This window comes from Corvus cornix, chromosome 12 (genome assembly GCF_000738735.6).
Source record: "Corvus cornix cornix isolate S_Up_H32 chromosome 12, ASM73873v5, whole genome shotgun sequence".
In the NCBI taxonomy this organism is placed as follows: domain Eukaryota; kingdom Metazoa; phylum Chordata; class Aves; order Passeriformes; family Corvidae; genus Corvus; species Corvus cornix.
Window position 1 is genome coordinate 20542609 of NC_046342.1, and position 27523 is coordinate 20570131.

The 27523-nt window shown below is 46.0% G+C and overlaps 3 protein-coding genes and 1 non-coding gene across 7 annotated transcripts in view; 1 reads left to right on the forward strand and 3 right to left on the reverse strand.

Annotated features, from left to right (window-relative positions):
* Window positions 1-68: 68 nt before the first annotated feature.
* Window positions 69-2216, reverse strand: RPL32 (ribosomal protein L32). Its single transcript, XM_039559158.1, has 4 exons — window positions 1892-2216; window positions 1176-1276; window positions 796-977; window positions 69-228 (listed from the first exon to the last, which is right to left on the reverse strand). The coding sequence occupies exons 2-4, from the start codon at window positions 1269-1271 to the stop codon at window positions 99-101; spliced, it is 408 nt and encodes a 135-aa protein (XP_039415092.1). The 5' UTR covers window positions 1272-1276; window positions 1892-2216; the 3' UTR covers window positions 69-98.
* LOC120410706 lies at window positions 1340-1475 on the reverse strand. The gene has a single exon (XR_005603025.1). It is a non-coding gene; the product is annotated as a small nucleolar RNA SNORA7 (small nucleolar RNA).
* Window positions 2217-2785: 569 nt separating the features above from the next.
* MBD4 (methyl-CpG binding domain 4, DNA glycosylase) lies at window positions 2786-6523 on the reverse strand. Of its 2 annotated transcripts, XM_039559154.1 has the most exons (8): window positions 6457-6523; window positions 6093-6260; window positions 5113-5900; window positions 4680-4754; window positions 4250-4384; window positions 3867-4016; window positions 3136-3239; window positions 2786-2992 (listed from the first exon to the last, which is right to left on the reverse strand). In XM_039559154.1, the coding sequence occupies exons 1-8, from the start codon at window positions 6480-6482 to the stop codon at window positions 2915-2917; spliced, it is 1524 nt and encodes a 507-aa protein (XP_039415088.1). In that variant the 5' UTR covers window positions 6483-6523; the 3' UTR covers window positions 2786-2914. The 2 variants fall into 2 exon arrangements, with proteins under 2 accessions (XP_039415088.1, XP_039415089.1); XM_039559155.1 differs by lacking the exons at window positions 2786-2992; window positions 3136-3239 and having other exon boundaries at window positions 3924-4113.
* A 132-nt stretch (window positions 6524-6655) lies between these two features.
* The window catches only part of IFT122 (intraflagellar transport 122), a 31736-nt gene continuing 10868 nt past the window's right edge, over window positions 6656-27523 (forward strand). For 2 of the 3 annotated variants that reach the window (XM_039559209.1, XM_039559208.1), the window contains exons 1-18: window positions 6656-6789; window positions 7033-7099; window positions 8246-8330; window positions 9141-9219; window positions 9990-10066; window positions 10497-10563; window positions 11311-11457; window positions 13347-13422; window positions 13958-14149; window positions 14835-14973; window positions 15573-15775; window positions 16244-16381; window positions 17097-17261; window positions 18106-18303; window positions 19920-20060; window positions 21758-21811; window positions 24070-24231; window positions 27021-27187. In XM_039559209.1, the coding sequence (XP_039415143.1) occupies window positions 6749-6789; window positions 7033-7099; window positions 8246-8330; window positions 9141-9219; window positions 9990-10066; window positions 10497-10563; window positions 11311-11457; window positions 13347-13422; window positions 13958-14149; window positions 14835-14973; window positions 15573-15775; window positions 16244-16381; window positions 17097-17261; window positions 18106-18303; window positions 19920-20060; window positions 21758-21811; window positions 24070-24231; window positions 27021-27187 (2198 nt within the window). In that variant the 5' untranslated portion in view covers window positions 6656-6748. Of the gene's footprint in view, window positions 6790-7032; window positions 7100-8245; window positions 8331-9140; window positions 9220-9989; window positions 10067-10496; window positions 10564-11310; window positions 11458-13346; window positions 13423-13957; window positions 14150-14834; window positions 14974-15572; window positions 15776-16243; window positions 16382-17096; window positions 17262-18105; window positions 18304-19919; window positions 20061-21757; window positions 21812-24069; window positions 24232-27020; window positions 27188-27523 lie in introns of those variants that run through there. The other variant, XM_020583729.2, reaches the window with a different exon arrangement.

A 27523-nucleotide genomic window follows, 5' to 3' on the forward strand; every position in this document is an offset into this window, starting at 1 on the left:
CTGCTGGAGCCCTGCAGCCAAACACAGGCTGCTGCCCTCTCCTCTGCCCATGCAAAACAGCACCCGAATTGGACTGACGCTTTATTAAATACACCTCGTTACTCATTCTCCTCGCTGCGCAGTCTGGCATTGGGGTTGGTGATCTTGATGGCGAGCTGTGCAGCTCTCTCCACGATCACCTTCCTGTTCTTCGAGGACACATTGTGGGCAATCTCTGCACAGTACGACCTGTTAGAGACAGATGGTGTACTGGGCTTGGCTCTGGCAGCACCGAGAGCCAAGGCAAAGCCCTCTGGAGCCATCCCACCATGGGAGAGCAATTGGAGCTGTCCTGCCAGCAGTACTCAAGACACAGCTGAGCATGGGAGCAGCACTGGAGGGGCACTGAACCGCAACTGCCACCCCTCACCAAGCCGGAGCCATCTGGCCTGAAGCAGGAGCTCTCCTCCAGAACAGCTCAGCTTGTGAATGACTCGGTCAGAGGTAGTCGTTAATTATTGTTCTTACTACTTTGTAGTGAAAACAAGCACTGAAGCAGACCAGTGCCCAGGTCTGACCCAGAGCCCCAGTTCTGACCCTGGTTACCACTGACGCGGCACAGCCTCGCTTGCCACCGCTGCGTATTTCTGCCAAGGGGATGAGGTTGCCGGCCCCAAGGCCTTTCTGTGCCCCCACCCTCCAGTGGCACTGAGGGAACCATGATGGCATCTGTACTCTCAAAAGCTATGACTTCCCTCGTTTTCACCCCGACCGTGCCACCTCTCCCAGGTGGGAGTATAGGCCCCACATACTCACTTGTTGCTCATCATCAGCACTTCCAGCTCTTTCACATTGTGGACCAGGAACTTTCTGAAGCCTGTGGGCAGCATGTGTTTTGTCTTCTTATTGCTGCCATAGCCGATGTTGGGCATCAGGATCTGCCCCTTGAAGCGCCGGCGCACTCTGTTGTCAATGCCTCTTGGTTTGCGCCAGTTGCGCTGCAGAAATGCAGAGAACAGTTACAAAACGAGATCATCCTGAACACACCTGGCCTGAAGGCTGCATACACCGGCCTCCACAGATTCTCCCTGCCCATCTGCTGCAGCTTGGCACCATCCTGCTGGGCTTTCCTTCACCACCAATGCCAAAGGCATCCCCACGGTTCCAGTCCTTGGGAACCTGCAGTAACTCCTCACCTTGATCTTGACATAGCGGTCAGACTGGTGCCGGATGAACTTCTTGGTTCTCTTCTTGACGATCTTGGGTTTCACGAGAGGCCTGAGAGCAGGCATGGTGGCTGCGGGACAGAGTGGGGTGAGCGAGGGGCGTGGCCCAGGTGCGGTGCAGCTCCCCGGGCCATGCGTGTCGCAGACTGCCTTCCCTCGCGGGCCACGGCGGGCCGGTGAGGGAATGGGTCTTCATCTGCTGGGGCTCTGCCTCCCGCCTCCGAAGCTGGCAGAGCACTGGGAGCTCTCCAGATGCGATCCTGGGAGGTGTCATCCCCGCGGCCCTGCGATCCTCCCACCCGGAGCCGCGCACGGCGGCCGCGAGGACCGTGGAGATCAACAGCGACCGAGACCCCCTGGCGCGGGACGCGCCGCCGCCGGCGCGGGCTCCGACCCGACGGCTCCGGCCGCCCGCGCTCCAGAGGACCCGGCCCGACCCAGTGACCGGGCGCTGCCCCGAGAGTGCGGCCAAGGCGGCCCCGCCGCCTGGGAAGGGGCACGGGTGAGGCCTCAGTGCCGCCCATCCAGGGTCGCGCCGGCAGACAGAGGACGGATTCCGGCCCGCGGGGGCCGCTTCCCGCGCCCCGGGGAAAAGATGAGGCGGAGGGAAAGGGAAAGGGATGGAACCGGTCCGTGCCAGAAGCCCCGGGGGCCGGATGGCCCCGGATAGCGCGGCCGGGACTCACCAGTGGCGATGGCGCGTCCACCGCAGGCCCGGCTGAGAGAGGGCGGTGCCCCGCGCGCAAGCGCTTATGGGACACGCGGGAGGTCCTGGCCGGTGCGTGAGGCGAGGCAGCCGCGCAGACAGGGCGCCAGGCACCGGCGAGGCCGCGCAGACGCCAGGCCGCAGCGCTGCGAGGTGGCAGCGGGCAGGTTCAGTCCGGCGGGGGCACCCCGAGGGAGCGGATCGGTGCTTCCCGCCCACCGTCACGAACGGCGCGCCTCCTACGAGGCTGACAGGACCTGCGGCATAATTTCCGTCGGCCTGTGTCCGCCAGCTACTTCCGCCAGTACGAACGGGCGGGCAGGCGCCACGTAGCGGCGTGGCGGACCCGATCACGGCGGGTCCCGGCCCGCGCCGCCCGGGCGCAGCGGTAGCTCCGGCCCGGGCCCCTTCCCCGCCGCCGGGCCCAACAACAGCGACAGAACCGCCCCAGCCCCGGGAACAGCGCAGGCGGGGACTGTGCCAGCCCTGAGCGGCTGCGGGCACTGCCCGAGGGTCCCCGAGAGCGGCCCCAGCTTTGGGGAGCCAGAACCCACCTCGACCCCTCCCCTACTACCGGAGAGACACGGGGCCAGCCCCTGGATGAGACTGGGCAGGAACCAGTACTCCCAGCGGCACCGGGGGAAGTGCCAGGACTGGACAGCGGGCGCTGAGCAGGGTCTGCTCTGTCCACACTCCCTGCACAGGCTCTCCCCCTCAGCCCGTGTCCAGGAGCACAGAGATCAGATCCGACTCCTCCAGCCCTGCTCCGGCCCTGGGGGAGGCAACGGTACGCACTGGATGGCTGCACCCAGGAGCCCCCAGGCCGGGGACGCAGCTGCAGGCACAGACCTGCACTGCAGGAAGGGACAGGCACTACAAAATAGGGACACGTTTATTAAAAAAATAGCGATGACCCCAGCCATGACATCACACAAATATTTACACCAAGAACTGTGAGGGCACCCGAGGGGAGGTGGCAGGGCCAGGTCACCCCCGGCTCAGCTCAGTCGATGCTCAGCTTCTCCCGGTTCTCCCACAGCCACGTGTGGTATACATTCAGCTTGTGGTCCTGTGGCTGCACCTGAGACACAGGGAAAATGTCGAACATTTACTAAAACACCTTAAAACATCTCATCGCTCCAACATTGTGATTGTTGGTTTTCTAATGCCACAGGGTCAGTGGGCACAAGTGGGATGCTGAAGGACTCAAAGGGCACCACCCACCTCCTTCCATTCGTTGACACAGAAGATTCTGTAGGAGTCATTCCCGTACTTGCCAATGCCGTGCAGCTCAATCGGGTACCGCCACGCCTTGCTCAGGTACTCACCTGCAGGACAGGTCACAGCACCCTGCACACATGGCCCCTGCCCTCACTGCCTGGACACAAGGAGCAGCCAGGCAGGACCCTCTGCCACTCTTACCTGTCTTCACTTCGGCACATTTCAACTGAAAACCACATGTTTTAGGTGTTTCCTGGTGAATGCAGGCCATGAATCCCCACAGATTAAACACCTTTTCAACAAACCACCGTGGGAGTTTTAATCAACTGTCTCCCCTCAGAACAAAATATTCCTCTGCAGGTTCTGAGCATAGAAAATATCGGAATCAGAAAAATCCCAGCCAGAAGGGCCTTCTGCAGGTCACCAGAGCAACCCTGAGCAGAGCCACCCTATAACAGTGCTGCAAACACAGTACACCACTGCTGCAGGTGCTTGGGTCTCTTCTACTTGAAAAAGTTTCCTGGTCTCCTGCAGAACACACTGTGGCTGGCATTTCTTTCCCAGCTCAGACTGGGATCAGCAGCTTTGCCTGCGTGACACCAATGGATCCCAAATGCTGCACAAAATAACCCACCAACCCACCAAACAGAGAAGCCACAGAGCAGCATTTGGATCAAAGCTGTTTGCCTTTTGCCAGCATAACCAAGATTGTTCCAGATGTCAGGAGAACCCACCTGAGAACCTGATGATGGTTTTGGCTCTGAGTTCATAGAGGCCGAGAGGTTTGAGCAGCTCTGACATCTCTTTCCAGTCTGCAGCCCTGGCTACCTCAGGAGAAGGATACTTCTTCAGGAACTCCCAGAGCACTGGAATGGCCATTTTCCCTGGTGAAAGAATCCCGTGAGCAGGAGGCTGGGCTAGGAGTTCTTCTGCACTATCCATATGCTTTCTCAAGTGAGGTCTTCCAAGGCAAGTTACCAGCTAAGGATTATCGTTTCACAGTGACACAAGTTAATATACATCCATGTTTCCATTAATGCCATTAGAACTGGCAGCTGTTTCAGCCCTCTGTAACACCTCCCAACATTTACACACCAACTCATGCTACTCTACTTACCTGAAGTTTTATTGAGAAATATGGTGGCAATGAGAAGCTTCCATGGATCATGGAAGAGTGTTTCTTGGATAAGATTAAAAGGAGAACGTGGAGGAGTCCATTTTCTGAGGGCCTTCCTTCTGGGTGCGCTGGGGGCTGCACAGGGGCAACACAGGAACATTTATTAGACAGGAAAGGATGGCTTTACCTATTTAATGAAAAAAAAAATTAAAATGAAGACCTCTGAAGCAGATTTATTTTTATGGAGGCACTGTGTGTAGGTAGAGCCACAGCAGTTCCCACGCAGCCTTTACAGGGCTGCAGGGGACTGTGTCCCACTGGCACAGCTGCAGCCAGTGTCAAACTGCAAGGAATTTTCCACATCATCACTTGATCCTGAGCCATCCTATCCCTTCCCCATTTAAAAAATGTATTTCTCTAAGTACAATACCTTCTTTGTTGTATTTACTGGAAAAATATGGACTTGTTTTCCTTCTCTCCACTTGTGTGCGTGGGACAGACTCTTCTGTAAAGAAATAAAACTTCAGCATTAGGAAGAAGAACCAAGTATTTTGCGGTCATGTTTCACACCATTTCTGCTTTATGCTGTGATGGAAACAGAAGGAATTCTTCTCGTGCAAAACACAAACGTGCCTTAAATCTCCTCCAGATTATTGTCTGACACTGTACAGCTTAAGAGCTTGGTACAGTAAGTTTCAGTCTTTAATTAGTCTGCATTAATTTAAATGCTGTTGGATAAAAATGAGACAGATCTGGATGTCAGAGCAGCTTGACCTGAAGCAGAACACGTGGCCTCAATAGTCAGGAGAGGCCCAGGCAGAACACGAGAATTGGCATCACATTCTGCACTTGCACACACGCACCTGGTGACATTCTGACTGCTGTGAATGTTGTCCTGTCCCATGGCTCAGCATCCACCTCCGTGTCAGATTTAACATTCTGCTTACCCAGATCCCCCGGATCTGGCACCTTCCCTGTCTCCAGTCCATAGGATTTCTCTTCAGATGCCACAGCACGTGTGCCACTGGAGCCTGGCCCCTCCTTTGGCAGGTGACCCAGCTCCCTCTGTGAGCCAGCCACTGACCTCAGCCGTGCCCTGGACATTGCTGACAGAGCTTTCCCTGCACCCACACCCTGGCTGTCAGCTCCACGTGTGTCTGTCTGTCTCCGGACCCTCTTGTTCTGAACACACTCAGTCTCCTGTGTGTTAGAGAGTCTTCTCTGCCTCTTGCTCTTGGGGTCACCTTGGTTCTTCCTTTCTGAGCCCTTCCCAGGTTTCCTAGTTTGGACACTTTTCCCATCTACCCCCTTTCTTTTGGTTTTCAAACCTTCCTCTGGGTTTATGCCTTCCATTACTAAATCTGTGCGTTCCACAGTAGATGTAACATCTCCCAGGTGTCCATTTCCAGCCTGGATGTTCTGAATTCCAACCTCAGCACCATTCTGTGCATGGAGCTCCTGCACTTTGCTCTGACAATCCTCCTTTTCCAGGTCAGTCCTCACGGCTCCCATGCCACATCCTCTCAACCCTGAGTGTGTGCTCCCTCGAGGAGCTGTGAAATCAAAATCTGCTGCTTTCAGTGTTGTCTCCCCAGTTTTCTGTAAATACTCCACAAGTGCTCGTTTTGACCTCAGCTTCTTCCCTTCAGGGCTGTGGTAGGAAAGGAAAGTAAATTAGCAATGACTTTCTCATTCTGCAGCTCTTCGCTTAAAAATCTTCAATAATACATAAAACAACCTCAGAACAAAGTACAAAAACAGTTTTCGGGGCGATGTCTGGGCACGTTTTTATGGCTCTGCCAAGAAAGGCCACACAGCGCTCACTGACAGCCCCGGGCCTCACCTTATGAAACACACGTCGATCCTCCCGGCCGTCCTGCCCGCCCGCCGGCGGCTGCTCACCCGCTGCCACCCGCGGGGGACGGCGCTGGGCCCCGCCGGGCCGTGCTCCCTGCCGCGAGGGCTGGGGCCGGGCCGTTCCGCCGCCGCGCTTCGACTGCCGTCCCCGGGGCTGCAGGGGAAGAAGAGCCCGGGTAAGGTCCTGCTACCGGGGGAGCTCCGGGGTCAGCAGGGCGGGCCTGGGCACGGACCCCCACACGACCCCGAGGCCGGCCCGACACCGTCCGCGCCCCGCTGACGAGGCCCGAGGCACCAGGCCCGTGCCCCGTGCCCCGCGCTCCGGCCCCACCGGCCCCACTCGCCCTCACCCGTTCCCCGCTCCCGGCGCCGCCATCTCCCGCGCTCCGGTCACGTGACGTTCAGAGGCACGGCCTCCGCGCCCCGCCCCGCGCGGACGTCCCTGCGCGGGGCTGGCAGCGCCCCCTGGCGTGGCGGCGGACCCGTGGGCCCCAGGCGCAGGCGCGTTGCCCCTGGCACCGGCGGGGTCGGGGAGCGGCGCCCGGCGCGGAGCGGGCCCGGCCGGGAGGGCCGTGCCGGGCGGTGCCGGGCGGTGCCGGTGCTGGTGCCGGTGCTGGGTCCGGGCCGTTCTGGGTCCGGGCAATGCGGGCCGCGCTCACCTGGCGCGACAGGGCCGAGCAGTGGTGAGCAGCCCCGGGGACAGCCGGTGTGTCGGCCCGTTCCGCTCCGAGCGGCTCTTCGGGGCGGGGTCGGGGGTCCCAGCGCGGGGTCGGTCCCGGAGGTTCCTTGTGCTCGAGGAGTTTGTTGGGAATCACACCCACGCTCAGTGTGCCGTTACCAGCGCTGGCCGTGTGACACGTCTGACGGGCAGGGAATGTGTTTTCTGTCTCCTGACACGGAGTTCTTGGTTTGTTTGTTTCCCACAGTATTTACGACCTCGCGTTCAAGCCGGATGGGACCCAGCTGATAATTGCTGCTGGAAACAGGCTGCTGGTAGGGAAACCTTCCTGTCCTCTCTCCTTTACAGCTGTATGAGCATGATTTCTTTCACATTAACTTATGAATATAACCTATCCAAAATCCCCTTATCTCTGTCAGTGCAGCCTCACAGCAACATACATATTAATGCAGGCCAATTCTAAAGTGTTTTGAAGCTTTTTAATATTTCTTACCAAGTCTTAAGCTCTATTTCCAAAAGTAATGAGATTTAAGTTATTTGCATCATCTCGTCTTCTTGTGCCTTTCCCGAGGTTTGAGATCTATGAACCTGCCCCCAGTCCTGGCACAGAGTGCAGGGGCTGTGCACATGCAAGTTGCATTAAAATCTCTGTGATGAGGGGAGAGACTCAAGCCCATGTCCTGGCATTGTGGTGATAGGAAGGACGTGGGAACATTCAGCTCAAGCTCAACTGCTGCAAGAGCAGTTCAGGACCAGCTGCTCTCAGGTCTTGCAAAGCTTTCAGATGGGGCAGGTGTAGGAACTGCAGGAAGGGATGGATGGCATGGTAGGATGATGGATGAATGGATGTTTGGATTGTAGAGCTAGAGTTCAGCACTGCAGGACAGCAAGTGTTATTTTCAGGGCTAACAGAATAATGTATTTAGTGATGCTCCTTAGCAGTAATTTATTGTTTAAACATCAAACGTAGAGAAAGATGTTTTAACAGCAAAATGTAAAATATAAAAATAAAAGATAAAAAACCCAATGAGATGTAAAACAAGCTGCCAAACAAGCTGTTGAAAAATGTCTTTTGTGTGTGTTATTTTCTAGTACTGACTCTTCTTTCTTTCTAAGAATTGTCATGTTACAGAAAGCTGTGTGCTAGAAAACATTTGTCTTGTATGAACTGTATGCAATTCAAAAAGCAGACAGAAAAGGAAGTGCATCATCTGTTAGCCTTCAGTAATTCTATATCCTAGTCCTCACACTGGAGGTGTTTAAGGCCAGGTTGGATGGGGCTTGGAGCAACCTGGGATAGTGGAAGGTCTCACTGCCCCATGGCAAGGGAGTGAACTGGCTGAGCTTTTAAGTCCCTTCCCACCCAAATGTGGTTCTGTGATTCACTGAAAGGTTTTTTTGTGTTAAGTTCTTTTGTTTGTATGTTTGGATCGGTTTTTTTTTTCTCCCCATTTGAACAGGTGTATGATACTTCTGATGGAACCCTAATTCAGCCTTTGAAAGGACATAAAGACACTGTGTACTGCGTGGCTTACGCTAAAGATGGTAAATAGCACTTTGGGGCGTTGTTAGCCTGGTTTGTAAAGTGCATCTCTCCCATTTGTGATTGCCCATTGAAATGGAGAAATGGGGGTTGTTTCAATTACAGCATGTGAGTGCTGGAGGCTTGTTCTTTAACAAGTACTGGGCTTTGTTGTCCAGTGGAGGGTTTGATCTGCTGTACAGGTGCTACCTGCACAAATACCTGTAAGGTCACCTGTGAACCCAAGAGCTGTGCTCCCACTGCCCCTCCCCTTTGACTTCAGTGTTAGGTTTAGCACTGGGTGAGTGTATGTTCATGGGCAACGTGAGGAGAAGGCTCACCTCAGAGATTCCTGTTTCTGCTACTCATCTGCCTCTGAGTTTTATTCCTGTAGTTCTTCTATCCCAGAGTTTCTCCTGGTCCTTCATATGTTACGTGCTCACTGCACTGTGCTTCCAGTTCTCTCACTGTCTATGACTCTCATTCAGTGGGACTCACTCTGTGGGCTTGGGGGCCTTCCTGGAGCTGCTGCTGTTTGAGTGATGACAGTTCCTGGGACAGTGTACCAGTTTAACTTGTCACTGTTCCCATCAATCTCCAGCCTAGGGATGGACAGCACTGGAAGGACTGTTCACTGGCAAGGCCATGGAAATGGTACAGTACAGCCGTTGGAACTCCATGTGGCTGGGAAGGCACATCCAGGCACTCAGTGTCAGCCCCATTATTACTTGAGCCTTGTCAAGTTCAAGAACTTCTTGCTCTCTCTTTGATTGAGTATTTGGAGTGAAAGTGATTCTTGTATGTGTGGGATTTAAATTATCTCTAATTCTTAGGCAAGCGTTTCGCATCTGGCTCTGCTGATAAAAGTGTGATAATTTGGACTTCAAAGTTAGAAGGAATTCTGAAGTACACGTAAGTGATGCTGTTCAGTTCTGTGCCTCAAAAGCTGATTTTGATTATGCACTGCTGCAATTAAAGAGCACGAGCTGTTAGATTTGGGAGAAGGTTCACTAAGGTCAGAGAAAAGGAGTGATAGGGGAGGGAGGAGGAAAAGAGCAGCTGAAGCATCTGAATGAGGCAGGAAGGCAATTAAAGGCATAAAAGGCAGTGGGGAATCCAGAGAAATCTGTGAATTTAGAGGGCTGACAGAGAACTAGGGAAAGTCAGAATAGGTCAGAATAAAATGAAACATAATATGACCAGTCTTCTATAATAAACTGTAATTCTGGTTCAAAGATCAAATTAAAGATGGGTTTGGCACTTTTGGTGTATTTCAATCATCTGGCTCTGTTTTGAGTCAGCCCTCTGAAGCAGCAACTTCATGTTCTGTTTCCTGACTGCACATTTATCAGGAGTTGGTTTGTGTTAGCTGGTCACTGCACAAAGCCTGCACAAGCACACTTGTTTAGAATTTGGGTACAACCTTCAGACATCTTTCACAAACCACAATTGCTGTACAGCTTTAGCTAATCTTGATGAAATACAGTGAATCCTGTGACTTGGAGACAGTTTTTATAAGGTTTATTACTGATTTACTTTACAGTAATAGCAGATTTTCTTGATGTACTGTAAACCAATCCAATTTCTTTGGCATCTGCTGAAGCTTTCAGCTCACTTGCTGAAAGTCAGAAAAGGGGCATTTAAGAATGATTTATTGAAATCTGATTGTAACTTCATTCTAGGCATAATGATGCTATCCAGTGCGTTTCATACAATCCTCTCACTCATCAGTTGGCATCCTGCTCATCTGGGGATTTTGGTATGTCTTCTCCCTTGAACTTTTCCCTTGAACTAGTGAATTCCATTATAGCTGGATAGCTAAGCTAACCACAGATAGATGCAGCTCTATAACTCCAGAACAGATGGGACACAAAGGTACCTAAAGTTCAGTGACATTGGATACTGATTTAAATCACTTAAATTCAGTGGGAAAGAACAATGTAGCGAGGGGCCACAGGATAAACGTGCGGCTCTGTTACTGGAATTTTTTGCAGACACCCCCTCTGTTACTTAGATGGATTTTTTTTTGCCATTTAATAATAAATATTATGTATTTAAGTGTCATTCTAACAGTGGACAAGACTTTGATGTCTCTAAAATCCCAGCTGAGTTCTCTGAGAGTATTAGTTTCCAGTCTGAACACTGGCACGCACATACTTGTCATTGGGTTTTTGTTTTCTTTCATCGAGGCTTGTGGTCTCCTGAACAGAAGTCAGTCTCTAAACATAAAACAAGCTGCAAGATTACTTGCTGTAGGTAAGTTTATCTGTGTCATTTAAGTTAGTTTCAATACAAACCATTTCAAGTCAGATGGAAGCTTTAAAAAAAAACACTTTTCCCTCCTTCTTTTTCAGTAGCAAAGTGCTGGGTTATGCTTGGTCCTGTTTATAACCAAATCATACTGAAGGCATCAGAGACCTATTCTGGTCTTGAGCAAGCGTCTTAGGTTCTCTCTCCATCTGGTCATCCATCTTGTACAACAACAATACAATGAAATTGGAGGAGATATAATTGCAATTTTTGTTTGTAGTTCATTCCCTGTCCATTTGGTGTTTTCAGTTGAAGGAGGTATTATCATTGGGGAAGCTGCAGCAAGGATTCATTAACTGAAGTCATTCATCTGACTGAAGAAGAGACCAGAAGAGACCCTAGGCCCCCTCTGTCCAACACCAGACAGTTCTGTCTGATCATGTTCTAAATGTGGCTTTTAAAGCATTTTGGTCTGCTCCCAGACTGCCATCCCCAAAATGTTGCAAATATTGCAAGCTTTAATTTATTTTACTTCCATGTATATGATAAAATGTTCTTGATGAGTGTGTACTGTTGCTATAAATGTGGATTTAGATGCATAAACAAACTGTAAGATTACTAGCTACCTCCCAGAACTCCCCCTTAGAAATATACTTTAATCTAGCATTTCTGTGTGAATGTGCTATATACCATCCTGCCTTCCTGCTGCTGGTTTGTAGTAGCTTACTCTTCAGTATGTGTGTGTTTTCTCAGCTGGACAAATGATGGCCAGTACCTTGCTTTGGGGATGTTCAATGGCATTGTCAGCATAAGGAACAAAAATGGTGATGAGAAAGTGAAAATAGAGCGGCCAGGGGGCTCTTCCTCTCCAATATGGTCAATTTGTTGGAATCCTTCCAGGTAAATAATTTCATCCTTCCTTTTTTTCATGCTGAATAGATTATCCTTGGCTCATTGATTGCAGAAAGGCTTGACTTCTATCCCAGCTGGAACAGGTTAATGCCATCTGTGTTACCTTTTTTAAGTGATTATATATTGGGGTTTTGGCTTTGCTGCCTGTCTTCAACTGAATGGAGAACCTGGGAACAAGTTACCTTTTAGATTGGAGATGTGGGATTGTTTAGGTTGGAAAAGCCCTCTGAGTCCATCGAGTCCAACCATTCCCACAGCACTGCCAAGGCCACCACTAACACCTGTCCCCAAGTGCACATCCACATGGTTTTTAAATCCTTCCAGGGATGGGGACTCCACCACCTCCCTGGGGTGCTGTGCCAGGGCTGGACAGCCCTTTCAGAGAGAAATTTTCCCAGTACCCAACCTGAGCCTCCCCTGGCACAGCTTGAGGCCATTTCTTTTGTTCTCTCCCTTGTTCCCTGGGAGCAGAGCCTGGCCCCCCCCGGCTGCCCCCTCCTGTCAGGGAGTTGTGCAGAGCCACAAGGTCCCCCCTGAGCCTCCTTTGCTCCAGGCTGAGCCCCTTTCCCAGCTCCCTCAGCTGCTCCTGGTGCTCCTGACCCTTCCCCAGCTCCATTCCCTTCCCTGGACACGTTACAGCCCCTCAATGTCTTTCTAGAAGTGGGGAGCCCAAAACTGACCCCAGGATTTGAGGTTCCACCTCACCAGATCTACTGAGACATTTTTTTCTTGTTTTGTACTCTTTTTGGTTAATTTTTTTTTAAGGATTTAGGGGTACGTTCTCTTTGGATTGGCGGAGAGAGAGGGGAGCTGTTTTTTCATTTGAGTTCAGAGGGAATGTTCTTCCAAATACATGAACAAGCAATTGCTATTGCAGTAGGTGGCAGAATTTTTGGAGTAGAGTAGATGAAGAAGAGGAGGATTCAGTTCACAACTATTTAGAGGAGATCCCACTACTGGATCCAGGCTTGGCAGTAGGCAGGATAGTCAGCCAGGTATAGAAGACCACAAGGAAAAGGAGGTCTCTTTCAACTTGTGAGTGAAACTTCAAAGAAACATGAGTACCTATATTACCTGGAACAGCACTTCATAGGAAGGACTAAGGGCAGAGTATTATGCAACCTCAAATATTCAAAAGATAGGAAATTCTAGATCAATAGTTACCTGTATGGTCTTAGTTTGTTCTGCTAGTATGTGTTCATCATGACGTAGGTGTGTGCTACCCCCCAGGTGTATGTGGCATGCACTGACCAAAGGGAGGGTGACTTGGCTTGTCATTAGGGGTTTTTTTGTGATTGTTTTATATTCAATCCCTGGCTAGAGGCATAGTCTGCAGCAGAACATTCAGGTTACCATCTCCTCCTAGGCGAGGAGCTGTGGAGAAGGTGACTCTCCTGTTTTGCTCCAAGCTGAACAGAACATGTCAGACTACTGGAATTAAATTTGGGACCTGAAGTCTTTCCTCAGCCTACTGTTGGCCTCACATGAACATTTTATTCTGATAATTGCAGTTCACTCTTGCTCAGCTGTGTAGACTTTGATGATGGCCTTGTACTCCTGTAGCTAAATCAGAATGTGGGCCTAGGTGCTTCACCTGTCAAGGGATTGTTTGCTCCACTGTGTCCACTGCTCACACAGCTCCAGCTGAAGTGATGCTTCAAGCTTTGGGTCATTCCTGTAGAGGAGACTGGTTTTGATTTTGTGTCCCCAGGCTGTTTTCCACAGGTTTAAATGACAAACTGCTGTCCTTTCAGTTTGTGACTTTTAAAGAGTAACATGAAGTGAATTCTGCTAGTCTGCTACTTGGTTCTGTGGCTCTAAGAAATTTATTTAAAAATTGCTGTGGAATTGCTACTTTTTTTTTTTTTTTTTGGCAGGGATGAACGCAATGACATTTTGGCTGTGGCAGATTGGGGTCAGAAGCTTTCCTTTTACCATCTGAGTGGCAAGCAGGTATGTCTTAGAGAGTTTATTCAATACTCACAGGGTATTTTTGGTTCTGTTTTGTGTCCCTCAGTCAAAGTGTTTGCATACTGGTGCTTTATTAGTTACATTAAATGTCTTCTGTTTTCCCAGCCTTTTATGAGTCTACTGTTTTTTTAACCATTTCTCCTTCAGCTCTTGTTTCTCACGTAGCAGCTCAGCTGCTGTCTTGCAGTTCTTCCATTAAAGCCCTTACAGCTCTGCTGGCTTCTGTGACATGGTTCACTGGTTTGAAGAGAACCTCTTTGTGGTTTTTTTCAGCTGGTTAAAGGGGTTTTTTGAGTTGTTGCGTTCTGAGCAGAATGGTTTGGGACTGGAGGGATTCTTGGACATATTTTAGAACTGCCTTTGGGAATCCTAATATAGCCAGTGGTTCTGGGTATTGAAAAGCCATGCATGGAGGAGACGAATGGTATGAGTGATGGCACTTGTTGCCTTCAGAAAAAATGAAATGATCCTTTTGTTAATGTTTTTGATTGGTTTTTTGTTTTATTTTCCCTTGTAGATTGGGAAGGACAGAGTGCTCAATTTTGACCCATGCTGCATCAGCTACTTTACTAAAGGAGAGTATCTCCTACTGGGAGGTTCAGATAGACAAGTTTCTCTCTTCACAAGGGACGGCGTACGCCTGGGCACTGTGGGAGAGCAGAGCAGCTGGGTGTGGACCTGCAAAGTTAAACCAGACTCCAACTATGTGGTGAGTAGGGACATTTTTCTGACTTTTTCACAGGGAATTTGTCACCTAAAGTAAGATCATACATTTCAAACTTAGTTGCTTAGACATTCCTACCGAGGCAGTAGAACCTGAGCAGTGTCTAGGGAGATCCTAGAACTGCCACTGGAATTACAAATATCCTGCAGAAGTAAAACCTGAGCTGTAAGAAGGATATAAGGAGCATAACACCTGCTGTCAAGTGGTAAGACATTTACTGTATTTTGATTAAAAAAGAGGAGGGAAAACTAATTAAAAACACCAGCTAATAGCTTCTGCAATTGACCAAATCTAATTCCATGATGGGTAGAAAATACATACAGGGCAACCGTCAGCCCAAAATGCTGCACTCTGAGTCCTGTACAAGTGGGAAGAGAATGAAAGCAAATCTAAAAATAAACAAACGAACACACCTCCTCTGCAAAATACCTAACCAAAACCCCAACCAAATGAACCCAAGGCCCCCACCCAGCATGGTGTCTCCATGGTCTGTGGGGAGATCAGTCCTCATTCTGCATTGCACTTGAACCATGGTTAAATACAAGTCAGCTGTAATTGGTCTATACATTACACAGGAAGAGGGACATGGTGTTCGTATAAACACCACACACTCTCCCAATTCTCACCTGTATGTGCCAATTAACTAAAATTATTGTCTTCTTGTGTTCAGGCAGTAGGATGTCAGGATGGAACAATCTCCTTCTACCAGCTGATATTCAGCACTGTCCATGGCCTCTATAAAGATCGCTACGCCTACAGGGACAACATGACCGATGTTATTGTCCAGCATCTCATCACGGAACAAAAAGGTAGTTCTACACTTGCAGCCTCATGTGGTTTGTTTTGGCTTTTAATTTATCTCCATCAGGACACTTGGAACATACACTGCATGTACCTGACAGGCTGTTGTCACTTTGGCAGTCAAACCATGGAACACACTTTGCACGAGGAGAGCGCAAACTTGGGAGTGTGCAAGTTCAGCACTGACAAGTTTAATGAAAGATGTGGGATTGGCAAAGACACTGGGAGGGACAGGGGCTTTTAAAATAAGGTTTTAATCTCTGAAAATGAGATAAAAATACTATGTGTTACATTTAGCTTTTATTTTCTTTACTTGTAACCTCAAGCATTTGTGCTTATTTTGTTTCTTCATTTCTGCTAGCTTTTTATGGCAAGGAATCAAAGTACTGCTCCAGACTCCAGAACATGCTGTTGGCAAGTCATAAAGGGTGGTAAACTATGACAGGGATAGTAGATTACGTAGATGCAGAGCAGCAAACGTACCTGATCAGGAATGTGCTTTGAATTTTAGAGGTGCTCTAGAAAGATTCAGTTTTACTTTTCTGATTTCTGTATGTTAGTTTTGTGGCAGCTTATACTGTATCACTTTTGTGTTTTTTGTTTCTAGTTAGGATAAAAGGCAGAGAGCTTGTGAAGAAAATTGCAATCTACAAAAACAGATTAGCCATCCAGATGCCAGAGAAAATCCTGATTTACGAGTTGTACTCGGATGACTCTGCAGATATGTACTATCGGGTGAAGGAAAAGATCATAAAGAAATTTGAATGTAACTTGCTGGTGGTGTGTTCAAATCACATTATTTTATGCCAGGTATGTGCCTTAAAAGCTAGAGTAGTCCTGGGCTGTGTTCAGTGTTCAAGGCTGCTGTCCCAGTCAGTGGCTGGCAGGACTGCCCTGTGGGATCTGTTACAGCTCTTGCCAAGGCAGTCTGGCTGTGCCATGCAGTGCTGACATGATGCTGGGCAGCTACTGTGGCATGGCTCAGGTGACTCTGCTTCAGTAAAACAGGCTCTCTAGTGAGTTTGATAAATTAGCACAGAATCCAGGGGTACTTTTGGGTGGGAGAGAAGTACTAGTAAAAGACTAGGGGTGTTTGTTTTTGTTTGTTCATGGGATTGGAAAATCTTAAAGAATTCACCCATTAAATTGAGTATTTAACTGTGTGATTTTTGAATGTAAAAGTAGACACACTGCTAGTATAGGTATAAATGTCTCACATCAGACACAGATTTTTGTCTTCACCTCCCTGCTGTGTTTTATGTCTTGCTGTGTCCTTAGGAGAAGAGACTGCAGTGCCTCTCATTCAGTGGTGTTAAAGAACGAGAATGGCTGATGGAATCTCTCATTCGTTACATTAAAGTAATTGGAGGGCCTCCAGGAAGAGAAGGCCTCTTAGTTGGTCTGAAGAATGGTCAGGTAACACATCATGTCTGGTATGTGTTTTTTCACTGCAAATAAAATGTGTTCTGTGCTCTTAGAGGGAGATCTTAGGAGCAGCAGGCCTAGAATTTTATTTGACAATCTCATTTTGGGATTAAAAATTAATTACTTCTGTCTTTCACATTCTGTGACAGTAAAATTCATACAAATATGTTTAACTGTGCCTAAAAGTCTGTAAGTTGTTAGTATCAACTGACAAAAATTAAGTTCTTGGTGAACTGAGAGCAGGTTTGCCATTAGTTGGGGTTGGAGGTGGGTACATGTCTCCTGATGACCACTTGTGAGGGTGTGGCTGTTCTCCAGGTGTAGGTGCTGTCTGTTTCACACGCCAGGTGGCAGCTGGAAGTGTCAGACTGGAGCCCAGAGGTACTGATTGCGAGGAAGTTGAGATCCTGTGTGTCTTCTCTATGTTTTATATTAATGTATTAATGAAATTGTGTAACTAGTGGAGAATCCAGGATGCATAGCATCTGATTTATCTGTATAGGCTTGTGACCTAGAGCATGTTGTAGCAGCCAGTCTGCTCAAGAAACCTCAAACTGGAAGCATTTCCCTAATTTTATTGCAGTTTGTCTCTGAAAAGCTTGCAATTTCATCACGCTTTAAACAGCACCGAAGTTTTTACCTGCTATGCTGTTTCCTGTTCTAGGGACAGAAATGTCTGGAGTGACTTTGTTTCAAATCTGTCTAGATCCTGAAGATCTTCGTGGACAACGCCTTGGCGATCGTGCTGCTGAAGCAATCCACAGCCGTGCGCTGCCTGGACATGAGCGCGTCCCGGAACAAGCTGGCCGTGGTGGATGAGAACGACACCTGCCTCGTCTATGACATTCATACCAAAGAGTTGCTGTTTCAGGTAAAAATTAACAGTTGTTAGGGGTTTTTTAAAAGGTGGCGTGGGAGGGCAAGAAGTACTTTGGAGCACAGAACATCCCAAAAGTGTTGCTGCACAGGAATTCGTTTTAACTCATTTAAGATATTAATCCCATCTTGTAGAATTTAACTGTGATCTGTTTATGAAAACCACCTTTTCAGAGATGTTGGAGTAGGAATGAGAAGACAGGAAATCTATGTGAGCAACAGGTGAATAAAGAGCACTTAAATATGTGACCTTTTCAGTTTAATTTAGAACTCTGCCCTGGTTCCCTGTGAAGCATTACAGTTCAAGAGCATTTTAGTTTTAGTAGTACGAATGGAATTAAAGCCTGAACATCTTTGTTCATCTGGTGTTCGTAGGCTATAAAAGGAATCATGATAATGCTCTCTTCATTGGCAGTTTAGCAGTCACTTATTAATGTTGATTAAATGTTTTCATAACACACTGGATAGCAAGGATGGAGTGCTGCAAAGATAGGGTCTGTAACTTCCTTTGTGTAATGGACTGAGGAAATGATCAATTAAATGTTCTAACTAATGGTATATTATTGTGGAATTTGGTATAATGTTCTACAGTTTGATAGTAGACATCACTAGTAAATATACATAAAAGGCAAGACAATTATAGCTGTGTATTAAAATGTAAAATACGTCCCTATGAATCTGTTTAGGAATATTCTAGGCTTTAGGATATTGCAAATGTGAATAATTGGTGTGTGTACACACCAGGCTGTAACGGGTCAAACGTTGTAGCTGAAGGAGGCATGTTTCTTAGGAAAGATGTGATTGCATCAGTTGTAATCCTGAGTTGTTTTGCTCACTAGGAACCCAATGCTAATAGCGTGGCCTGGAATACCCAGTGTGAGGATATGCTTTGCTTTTCTGGAGGGGGTTACCTCAATATCAAAGCTAGCAACTTCCCCGTCCACCAGCAAAAACTGCAAGGCTTTGTTGTGGGTTACAATGGCTCCAAGATCTTCTGCCTTCATGTTTTCTCTATGTCAGCAGTTGAAGTTCCGCAGGTAATCCTTTAATCTCATTAAGTGTTGCTTTATATCTCATAAACATGAATGTTTAACAGGTGAAGAAGCTTTTCTGAGATTTACTTGTATTTCATTACTAAAATGATTGCAGTTCACACTTCCTTCGTTGTTATTTAAGTTATATTGTGTGATCTATTTTATTTTTGTTTCTTTGGCATTAATTAAGCTAACCTCCTTTTTGCTGTTGGTAATTGTTTCTGATTCTCCCTTTCTACTTGCAAATCCACGTAATCTAATACAGTACAGGCCTTACCTCCTGCAGTATTTTTACTGTGTTCTCCCTATATGACTTTTCCCCAGTTGTAATTTCATTTTTCTTGAATATATCAAATACTGTCTTATTGTTGCTTCATCTAGATATGTTTAGGCAGTATTTAAACTGTATATTTTAGTCTGAATGTATAATACATGTGTAGTCTTTATAATCGGAATTTAGGGATTACCTTCCATAAAATGCTGTTTTCTGTGTCATGAGATGCAATGGAAGTCCAAAAAAAAAAAAGGAAAAAAAAAGCAAAAAGATTGTGACTCTCTGCATCCAGGCGTGTGCAGGATTTGCCTCTGAGAGTCAATGAAGGAGGCAGAATGCCCTGTGCTTGTACTGACTAATGCACACCTGTGTTACAGACCCGTCTGTCCCCTGAGGCCCTGGGCAGGTCCTTGATGAGGCTCTGGGTTGCCCAGGGTGGATGGCAGCCACAGACAGGGTCACCAGGCCTTGAACACTCCTGCCTGCCTTTGGTATGCTGTAGGCACTGAGACACCACAGAATTACTGTGCAGTGTCAGAGAGGCAGCTTTTCCAAAGCTATGCTTTTGGAGAGAGGGAGTACCAAAGGGTGTACAATTTTCATATAAATGGATAAAAATAACACAGAAATGGACCTGTGTCCTGCTGGGGTTGCAAACCCAGGTTAAGGCACGAGTGTTGCAGTGCTCCCTGTTTCCTCAGAGGGCTCGAGCTGTGGCTGCAGACCCACATCTGTCTGTGTGTGCCACCCTGCAGCAGCTGGCAGTTCCCTGCTTGGATTTCCTTTAGGGCAGGGGCAGGTCCTTGAAAGCCTGAGTGTCTTTTGGGCCTATATAGCCACAGTGCTGATAGAACAGCTTTGTCCTCGAGCTTGGGGCAGAAGGGTTACTTCCCATGGCACCCTTCCTGTGTGTCTGGGTGTTTCCAGGGACGCGTCGCGCCCGGCAGTGGTGCCACACCTCATGCTCTTAGCCTTTGCAAACACACTGCCCCTCCTTTGCTCTGCTTCTGTAGTACTAGAAAAGCTCAGTGTATGTCATATTTAGTATGTTCAATTCCCAGAAGAATTCACATTCTTAACTATTTCCTCATATTGCAAGGAACTGAAGATTTCAAAATGGATGAGTTTGGAATGTCATTAACCCAGCTTGTTTAAAGATATGATCATGATCACCCCAGAATGTTGTTCTGTCTGTGTACAAAACCCAGATGTTTATTCTCTGGGCAGCTTGTAATGGTTGTGATTAGAATATATCTTTTTTCCCTCCAATGTTTGTAGAGAATTTTATTAATATATCTGAGTATTATGCTTTCTGATACATGTTTTTTTCTATGGCAATCGTCAGTCTGCACCCATGTATCAATATCTGGAAAGAAAAATGTTTAAAGAAGCCTATCAAATTGCCTGTTTAGGAGTGACTGATGCTGACTGGAGAGAGCTGGCCATGGAAGCCTTGGAAGGGCTGGAGTTTGAAACTGCTAAAAAGGTAAAGCATATATTTACTCGTTTAGCAGAAAGCTTGGGTTTTATATTTATATTTTTATGTGTGTGTGTGTCTGTGTGTGTGTGTGTATAATGCATGTTTTATGACTGGAATGCAAGTGATGTTCCTGGGTTACTGTCTTGCTTGTCCTTAGTGTGTCTTGTTCCACAAACAAACCAATTGTTTGTTCTGTACTCAGGATTTTGAGATGAGGTTTTGAACTGAAGTCTAATGTATCTCTCTAGGTAAATGCCATGTTCTAAATCAAGGTGTTCGATAGAAAGAAAATGGTTTCAGCTGGAAGATGTGTTAGTGGGTTTGGGGAAGCAGAATTGGGAAGCCGTTCAGCAGCGCCCAGCGGGTGGCAGCACAGGATGCTCAGCTTCCCTACTGCTACAAACTTGCCCTTTTCCTCCCTAAATATTTAATATAACCTCAGTACAAATGTGAAGATTTCCTGTTCTTTGTTATCTACCCATTAACGTTCTGTGAAGGTCGTGGTGATGGGATAGTGTCATTTCAGTCCTTTTCTGTGTGGCATGCCTTGCTTTGGAGAGTGGTCTATGAGAGGGCATATACTGAAGAACTGAGATTTTCTCTGGTATGAAATACTTCCCTATTTTCTTTCACCACCTCTTCTCAAATAAGTGAGAGCAAACTGAGTTCGGTGTCATGAATACTGTATGAAAGACAAAGCATTCTAAAACACACTGAGAATGGTCTGTAATGATAGGTATCTTTTAATAACAGATTTTTTTTTTAAAAAAGGAAATGAAATGCTTTATTTTTCTTTTTTTTTTTTTTCTAAGTGGAGGCATCAGAATAATTCCAGTCTCATGTATGGCTTTATGCAAATAGATACTTTTAAAAAGAAGTTTTCAGTGCCTCCTTGGAATTTTAAAGTAGTGCCCTCTTAGAATTAGAGCGGATTAATTCGAACAAAAGCGGCTTCTTGACATTAAAGGCTCTCATAGCTCCTAGTCCAATCCGATGTAAGCAGAATACACTGTGCCCTCTTAAGTATTAGTTTGGTTGGAAATCTTGAATGTGCAGCCCAAAGAGTTAAATTTCTGTTTTGTGATGCATGTCAGGAATAAGTGCTGAGTTGCTGCAACTTGCACGTGACTTTGCCACTTGAGACTTTGGGTTGCACATTCATCTCCATTTGCAAAGATATTACACTGTCTTACAGTACTTTTATCTTATCGTCTCCTTACTTCCTTTCCTCTCTCTGAGCTCCTTTCATGCTGGATTTTCTGAATGGTTTAAAAACTAGAAGCATATGCAGCAGGCTTTGGCAATACAATCAGTTATATCCCCTTCCTTGTAATAGTTTCCTGAAATTTCCTCGTCTGTGTCACACCTCACATCAAAATGGAGAAGCTATTAAATAGCCAGAATAAAAGCATGTAATATTTTAATTGACACTTTCTATTTCTTGGGGGACTGGTATGCACAGCTCCTGTTCCCTGCTGTGCTGCTCATGTCAGGGCCGAGCTGTTCTGGTTGTACCTTGTCTCCTTTCCTGCAGCAACTCAGGGGCCACAGTCATAGTCAGAGCCCCCTTCAGGTTTGGGACTACACAAACTCAAACCCAGCTGTCATTTTTGCATGAAGACAGCTTGATTCATGCAGAATAATATTTGGGTTTTTCTGGTTTTTCAAATTAATGCCTTTTATTATTTTATTACTTTCAATAGGCATTTACCAGGGTACGAGACCTTCGATATTTAGAACTGATCAGCAGCATAGAGGTAAGCCAGTGTTCAAGATGGTGTATTTTCTTAAACTTATTACTGTGCCAAAATCACTACTTCCTGTTTTGGAAGGAATTTTGTTTGGATAGTGCTTCTGACAGTTGGAGATGTGTTTGAAGTGAAAAATCCTGATTAGTAGAGGTGACTCAAATTCTAATCGTAGGATTGGAACTTCATGGACCAGAATGTGGGTGTGGGATGGGAACTTCTGTAACTGTCTTCAGGAGAACTGGAAAAACGTTCAATATTCAATTAATAATTGGTAGAATACTACTTTGCTGACAGAGCTTAGTATAGAATACTTCATAAACATGAGTTCATTAAGCTTTTCCCTACCCCCTGGAGGTAGGTAATTACTATTATCTCCTCCTTGCAGGGACAGAAACAGGCTCAGAGAAATGAAGTGACAAACTCAGGGTCTCATGACAAGTCTGTGACAACTGGAAATAGAATTTGGGATTCCATACTTCCATACTGTGCTCTAATCACTCCTTCCTATTCTTTTCACACTTCTTGATAGAATTTCACTCAACAATAACTGTCTGTCATGAGCACTTGAAAACACATACATCACCCTTGTCCTTCTGCAGAGATGGCAAGATAATGCTTAAAGATCTGCATGGAGATGGCATAAAGGGAATTTTTATTCCTTGTGTTAATTAGATTTACACCTTCTCTTAAAGGATACACTCCTTGTCTTCATGTCTTCAGAGCTGCCTGCTGCTGTCAAAATGCCAGCTGGTTGCAGTGAACTTTTCTCTTACACAGGACAAAGGTCTGCATTAAGAGCCTCTTCTTCTGTTGGTTTTCTTTTTTTTTTCTTTTCAAGGGTGTAGGTAGGTGAGAGTGTTCTCTCACCAGTAGTAACCTTTCTTTTCCACATATGCTTCTCCAGATCTGCTTTTATTGAGGATATTCTGGATTTGTCGTGTCATATCCTGTTTAAGAAAGATTCCCCTTATAAGCAGGCATAAACTTACTTTCGCATGTCATGAAAATGCTCCTTCTGCAGTGAGTTCTACATCCCCACTTTCTCTCACCTGCAGTGGATTGGATTCCTTTTAAGGCTTGTAGGGGTGTAACTAAGCATACATCTTCCATTAATATGATGGTTTTCTCTCAGTAATGACACTTTTTTTTCCTAATTGATGTCAGAGAAACATAGTTGCCACCTCTATCTGGCAAGATTCTGTGGAGTCTTGTAAAAATGGTGTAACAACTCCTCAGATTTTTCATTTAACCAAGTTTTTGAAGGGAACTTTGAGCACCAGCTCAGTGTCAGCCCAGTCAGTAAGTGTGACCAGGGAGTGATGGCTGAGCCCCTTTGGCAGCAGAGGATTGAATTTGGATGCTTGTGGAACGCTTTTCCCCTTGCATGCAGTTTTCTTTAAATCCAGTTCGCAGCTATGTGTTTGTCTATGATGTGGGCTAACTGCAGCAATAATTTTATGCCAGGCAGGGCAGTGGAGTGTGTCCAATACACAGGATAAGGCACACACATTGAAACACACACGTGCCTGCAAACCTGTGTCCTCGGTCCCTCCCAGTCTGGGTACTGCTGCAGTTTGATTCATGTGAAGGGTTTCTCCATGGCTCTGCACACACATGAAGGGTTTCTGCTTGGCTCTGCACTCACACTGTTCTCATGGTCCCTTCCCAGGCAGTCAGAGCAAGCAGTTCTGGTTACCAGCAGAGCATGTACAGGTGCACTGGAAGTGACTGGTACTGACCCAAGTCCATGAGCTCTTGCATGTGGGGAGAGTGGAGGTGTCGCTGGTTTGTATTCGGAGGCAGGCTAACATACTTTCTGAATCTACTTATTGCTGGCAGTTACCCTCCTGTTTGTCATCCCACCTGCACATATTGTTAATTTAGCCAAATTATGTGCTAGTGACTTTGTAGGGAGAAAATGAGGAGCCCATCAGATGCCTTTTTTAAAATAGACTGGTGTAATGATAGCATGTGTTCATTTTCCTGTGTGAAATCAAGACAAGTGATTTTTCATCGCTTTGGTTTGTATAGTGACATTTAATTTTGCTCTTCGTAATTTTAATTAAGGAGAGATTTAATTCTTTAATTATAAATTCACCAGAAATGTAGGAGAGGTGTAATTATGATCTCCCGTTACAGGTTTTTAATTATTAACAGTTAAAATCTAAGCCTGAAAATCTAATTCCTCAAGGGCTGTTTCTCACCTAGGTCCTGATCATCTAGAATATTTTCTACATCTCTCTTCAGTTTTTCTATTCTTCCAGGACCGGAAAAAGCATGGAGAGAACAACAATGACCTGTTCCTGGCAGATGTTTATGCCTACCAGGGGAAATTCCATGAGGCAGCGAAGCTGTACAAAAGGAGTGGCCATGAAAACCTGGCTCTCGAGATGTACTCTGACCTACGCATGTTCGACCATGCAAAGGTAGGACTTGGCACCTGAACATTTAAATGCAGAAGTATTGATTTACCTGTAATTGTTTGCAAAGTATGATCCTACAAAAGATTTTGAAGAAATGTGGGCTTTGAATTCCAATTTTATTTTCTCAGGTATTTGTTTGGAGTTCATTTGGCTTATAAGGGGAAAAGTGTCTCTGGCCTGGGTGTAACAGTGGCATTTTCCTTCAGAGTCTGCTACCAAGGCAGCAGGTTGTGTTTTGTAGAGTCTCAAATACGGCTGTGGAAATTCAGGGCTTTTCAGTGGATTCTTTTGGTGACACCACCAGCAACTCTTGTGGTTACATAGCATTATCCATAGTAATTTTCCTTCTTTTAAAACTAAAAGTTTTGGGTGTATGACTCCTTCTTCTACCTTATCTTACTCGAGAGTCCCTTTTTATTTGTTTGTCCTCCAAAGATGACAAGGTAATACACATGTTATAATAAAAATATATTTGTGTCAGAGTAAATCAGTTCTATATCGATGCATTTTAAAAACTGCATAATATGCTAACCTAGAATATTTTTGTTTACTACAGTATTTTTTCCAAAGATTCAGTGTCTTGGCTTTTTTTTAAACTCTGTTTCCATGTAGGAATAAATTGAATATAATTCTAAAAAGTGATGTTTCTGTATGGTGATAAGAAGCATTACTTGGCTTTTAAGTCTTCTATGGTGTTTTCTTATCAAAATCCCTGAGAATGCATGCACTGTTTAGTCTCATTCATCACTCATCAGAGCCTTATTCTGCCCAATCCGGGACAAAGAATTCACCATGACATGCACAGAAGCTCTGTAGCAGAGGTTCCCCAAGCCATGCTGCAAAGAGATCTTTTTCTTCCAAGAACTCAACAGAAACATTTGGGGGCTTTGCTGATGTAAGCCCGACTTCCGCTATTTTTGGCTGATGAGTCTTTGTTAGCTTCAGTGTTTTGGCTCCTCTTGAACATAAATTTAATTCATACAGGAAAATGTTCCCATAAGTCTTTGTAAGAACCTTTTAATTCTTGGCTGTAGTCATGTCTATATTTAACCAGTAGAGAGCAAGAGGTCTCATGTCTCCTGTACTTCAGAGTGACTTCATTCAGAGAAATTCAAGATACTTCATAAGGCAGCTTGTGCAGGGAGTGCACAGGACATGGAAGAACATGTAAAACCCCCTTGTTGGCCAGCTATTTATCCAAGGAAAGATATATGGGGGAGGGGTGTGTTTTTGTGGTGGTGTTTTCACTGATGCTGCCAGAATTATTCAAAGGGACCCACAGAACCTGGTTTCTTGTGCATGACTTTGATGAGGTCTGGACGGAAGGTCCAGACTGGAGGCAGAGGTTGGGAATCCTTTGATACCTGGTCACAGGCTCGTTATCACAGCACTGGATCACTAATTACTGGCAACTCACAAAAAAACTGTTTATACTGTGAGAAGCTAAGCTTAGCCTTTGATTTTGGGCTTATTTTGGTGACCTAAGCTGGAAAACAAGTCATGCCAAAGAGGTTGTTTGACTTCACTCTTCAATGCAGTTTTCCATATTCCAAGGCTGTCAGGATACCTGTGTAGCTGTTCCCTGGAGCAGGGCTGTGCTGCAGGAGGCAGGCCTGGGGCTCATTTAGAGCTGGCACAGATGGGGTGCAGCTCTGGCTGTAGTGGAGAACTGCTGAATTGCAGTGGTGAAGCAGATCTGGTGTGTGGGTGCTCCTTGTAGAGGTTTTTGCCCATTTGTTGCTTTGGTTTTGGCTTTTTAAACCTCAATCAGAATTTGCCAGAAACACAGAGGATACACAGTTTTCCACTCTTTTTCCACCTGTCATTTCTCCTCTGTTCTGATTTTTCTTTTGATAGAAGCTGTTTAATGGGCAGTAGCCTGTTCTGTTAACAGACAAAATTGCCCTTAATCGATCTTCTGGTGTTGAAGAGGGGTTTTATACTTTTTTCCTGGCACATGATGTCAACAGATGTGAACCATATGGTGCCAGAGCTTTAGTATTGGCAGAAGAAGCTGAACTAACTATTAGAAATATTTCCAGAATGGTTGTCAACACAGGGTCCAGGCTTGGTGTTTGCATTCCTCCCACAAGTCCAAGCAGTGCTTCAGAGCACTCTCACTTTTGAGCAGCTGTGGTTCTATCCTTGCAAAAGAACTTCGTTGATATATTTTTTAAAATATCTTGTTTTCTGCAAAGACACTTGATAATTACTTCAGCCTTTAGTTGATTGGTGGTAGGGCATCCTGATGCCAGCATATGATTAAGTGGATGTGCTGTTGTTAACTGAGCATGTGCTGGGACCAGCTCGTCTTTGAGAATGAATCCATACCTGCTTGGCTTGCAAGAGAAAATCTGAAACTTGGAATTGATCTGTTAGAGTTTTTAGATTAGTACCATTTTGTTTTGGGAAGGCCTTTTCCTGACAAGCTTGCAGAAATCTTAACTCGTATCCACCGAACCAGGCTCAGCAGAGAACAGGAGGGGGCATTAGTGTTGCCTCTGAGGCACCTGCATTGTCCTTCTCTGGGGCTGGCCAGAACCTCCTGCTTTTTGTTTTTTTAATTGAAAACTGTCTAAATGGGAGATTTGCCACTGTTTCCTCCCAGACCCAGGGCCTTGATGATGAGCTGCTGAAGGCTGGCTCAGTCCACGTTGCTCTCCATGGAGTATTTCTGTGCCTAGGAAGCATCATGATATCCATTACAAAAGCCTTTATGTATTTTAGAGTTTAGACTGTAATGACGTTTGTGACCAGAAGGTAATGCAGTCTTTTGTATTGCACTGTTGCAGGAATTTCTGGGATCTGGAGATCCCAAAGACACAAAGATGCTGATAAAAAAACAAGCAGACTGGGCCAAGGATATCAATGAGCCAAAGGCAGCAGTGGAGATGTACCTCTCTGCTGGCGAGCACATGAAGGCCATCGAAATCAGCGGGGACCACGGCTGGGTGGATATGTAGGTTTTTTGCCACCTCAGAGATAATATATATTAAAAGCTTGAATGAGATATTATGAATTCCACATAATTTTAAAATAAGACCATATGTGTTTGGTATCTGCCTTTATATCAGGAGTATCTGAAACACATCTATGATTAAAAATGTTTTAAAAGTTGCATATGTTTAGAGGGTAGGGCCATAAATATATTACAAAAACAAATGCATTACAGCAGTGAAGAGTATGCATGGATTCATCTCCAATATGAGATTGTCTAAAATAGCTTGAATGCCTTCAGGGTAATCACCACAGCAGTAATTGTACCTGGTAGCCCATTGCTGCTGTTCTCATCTAG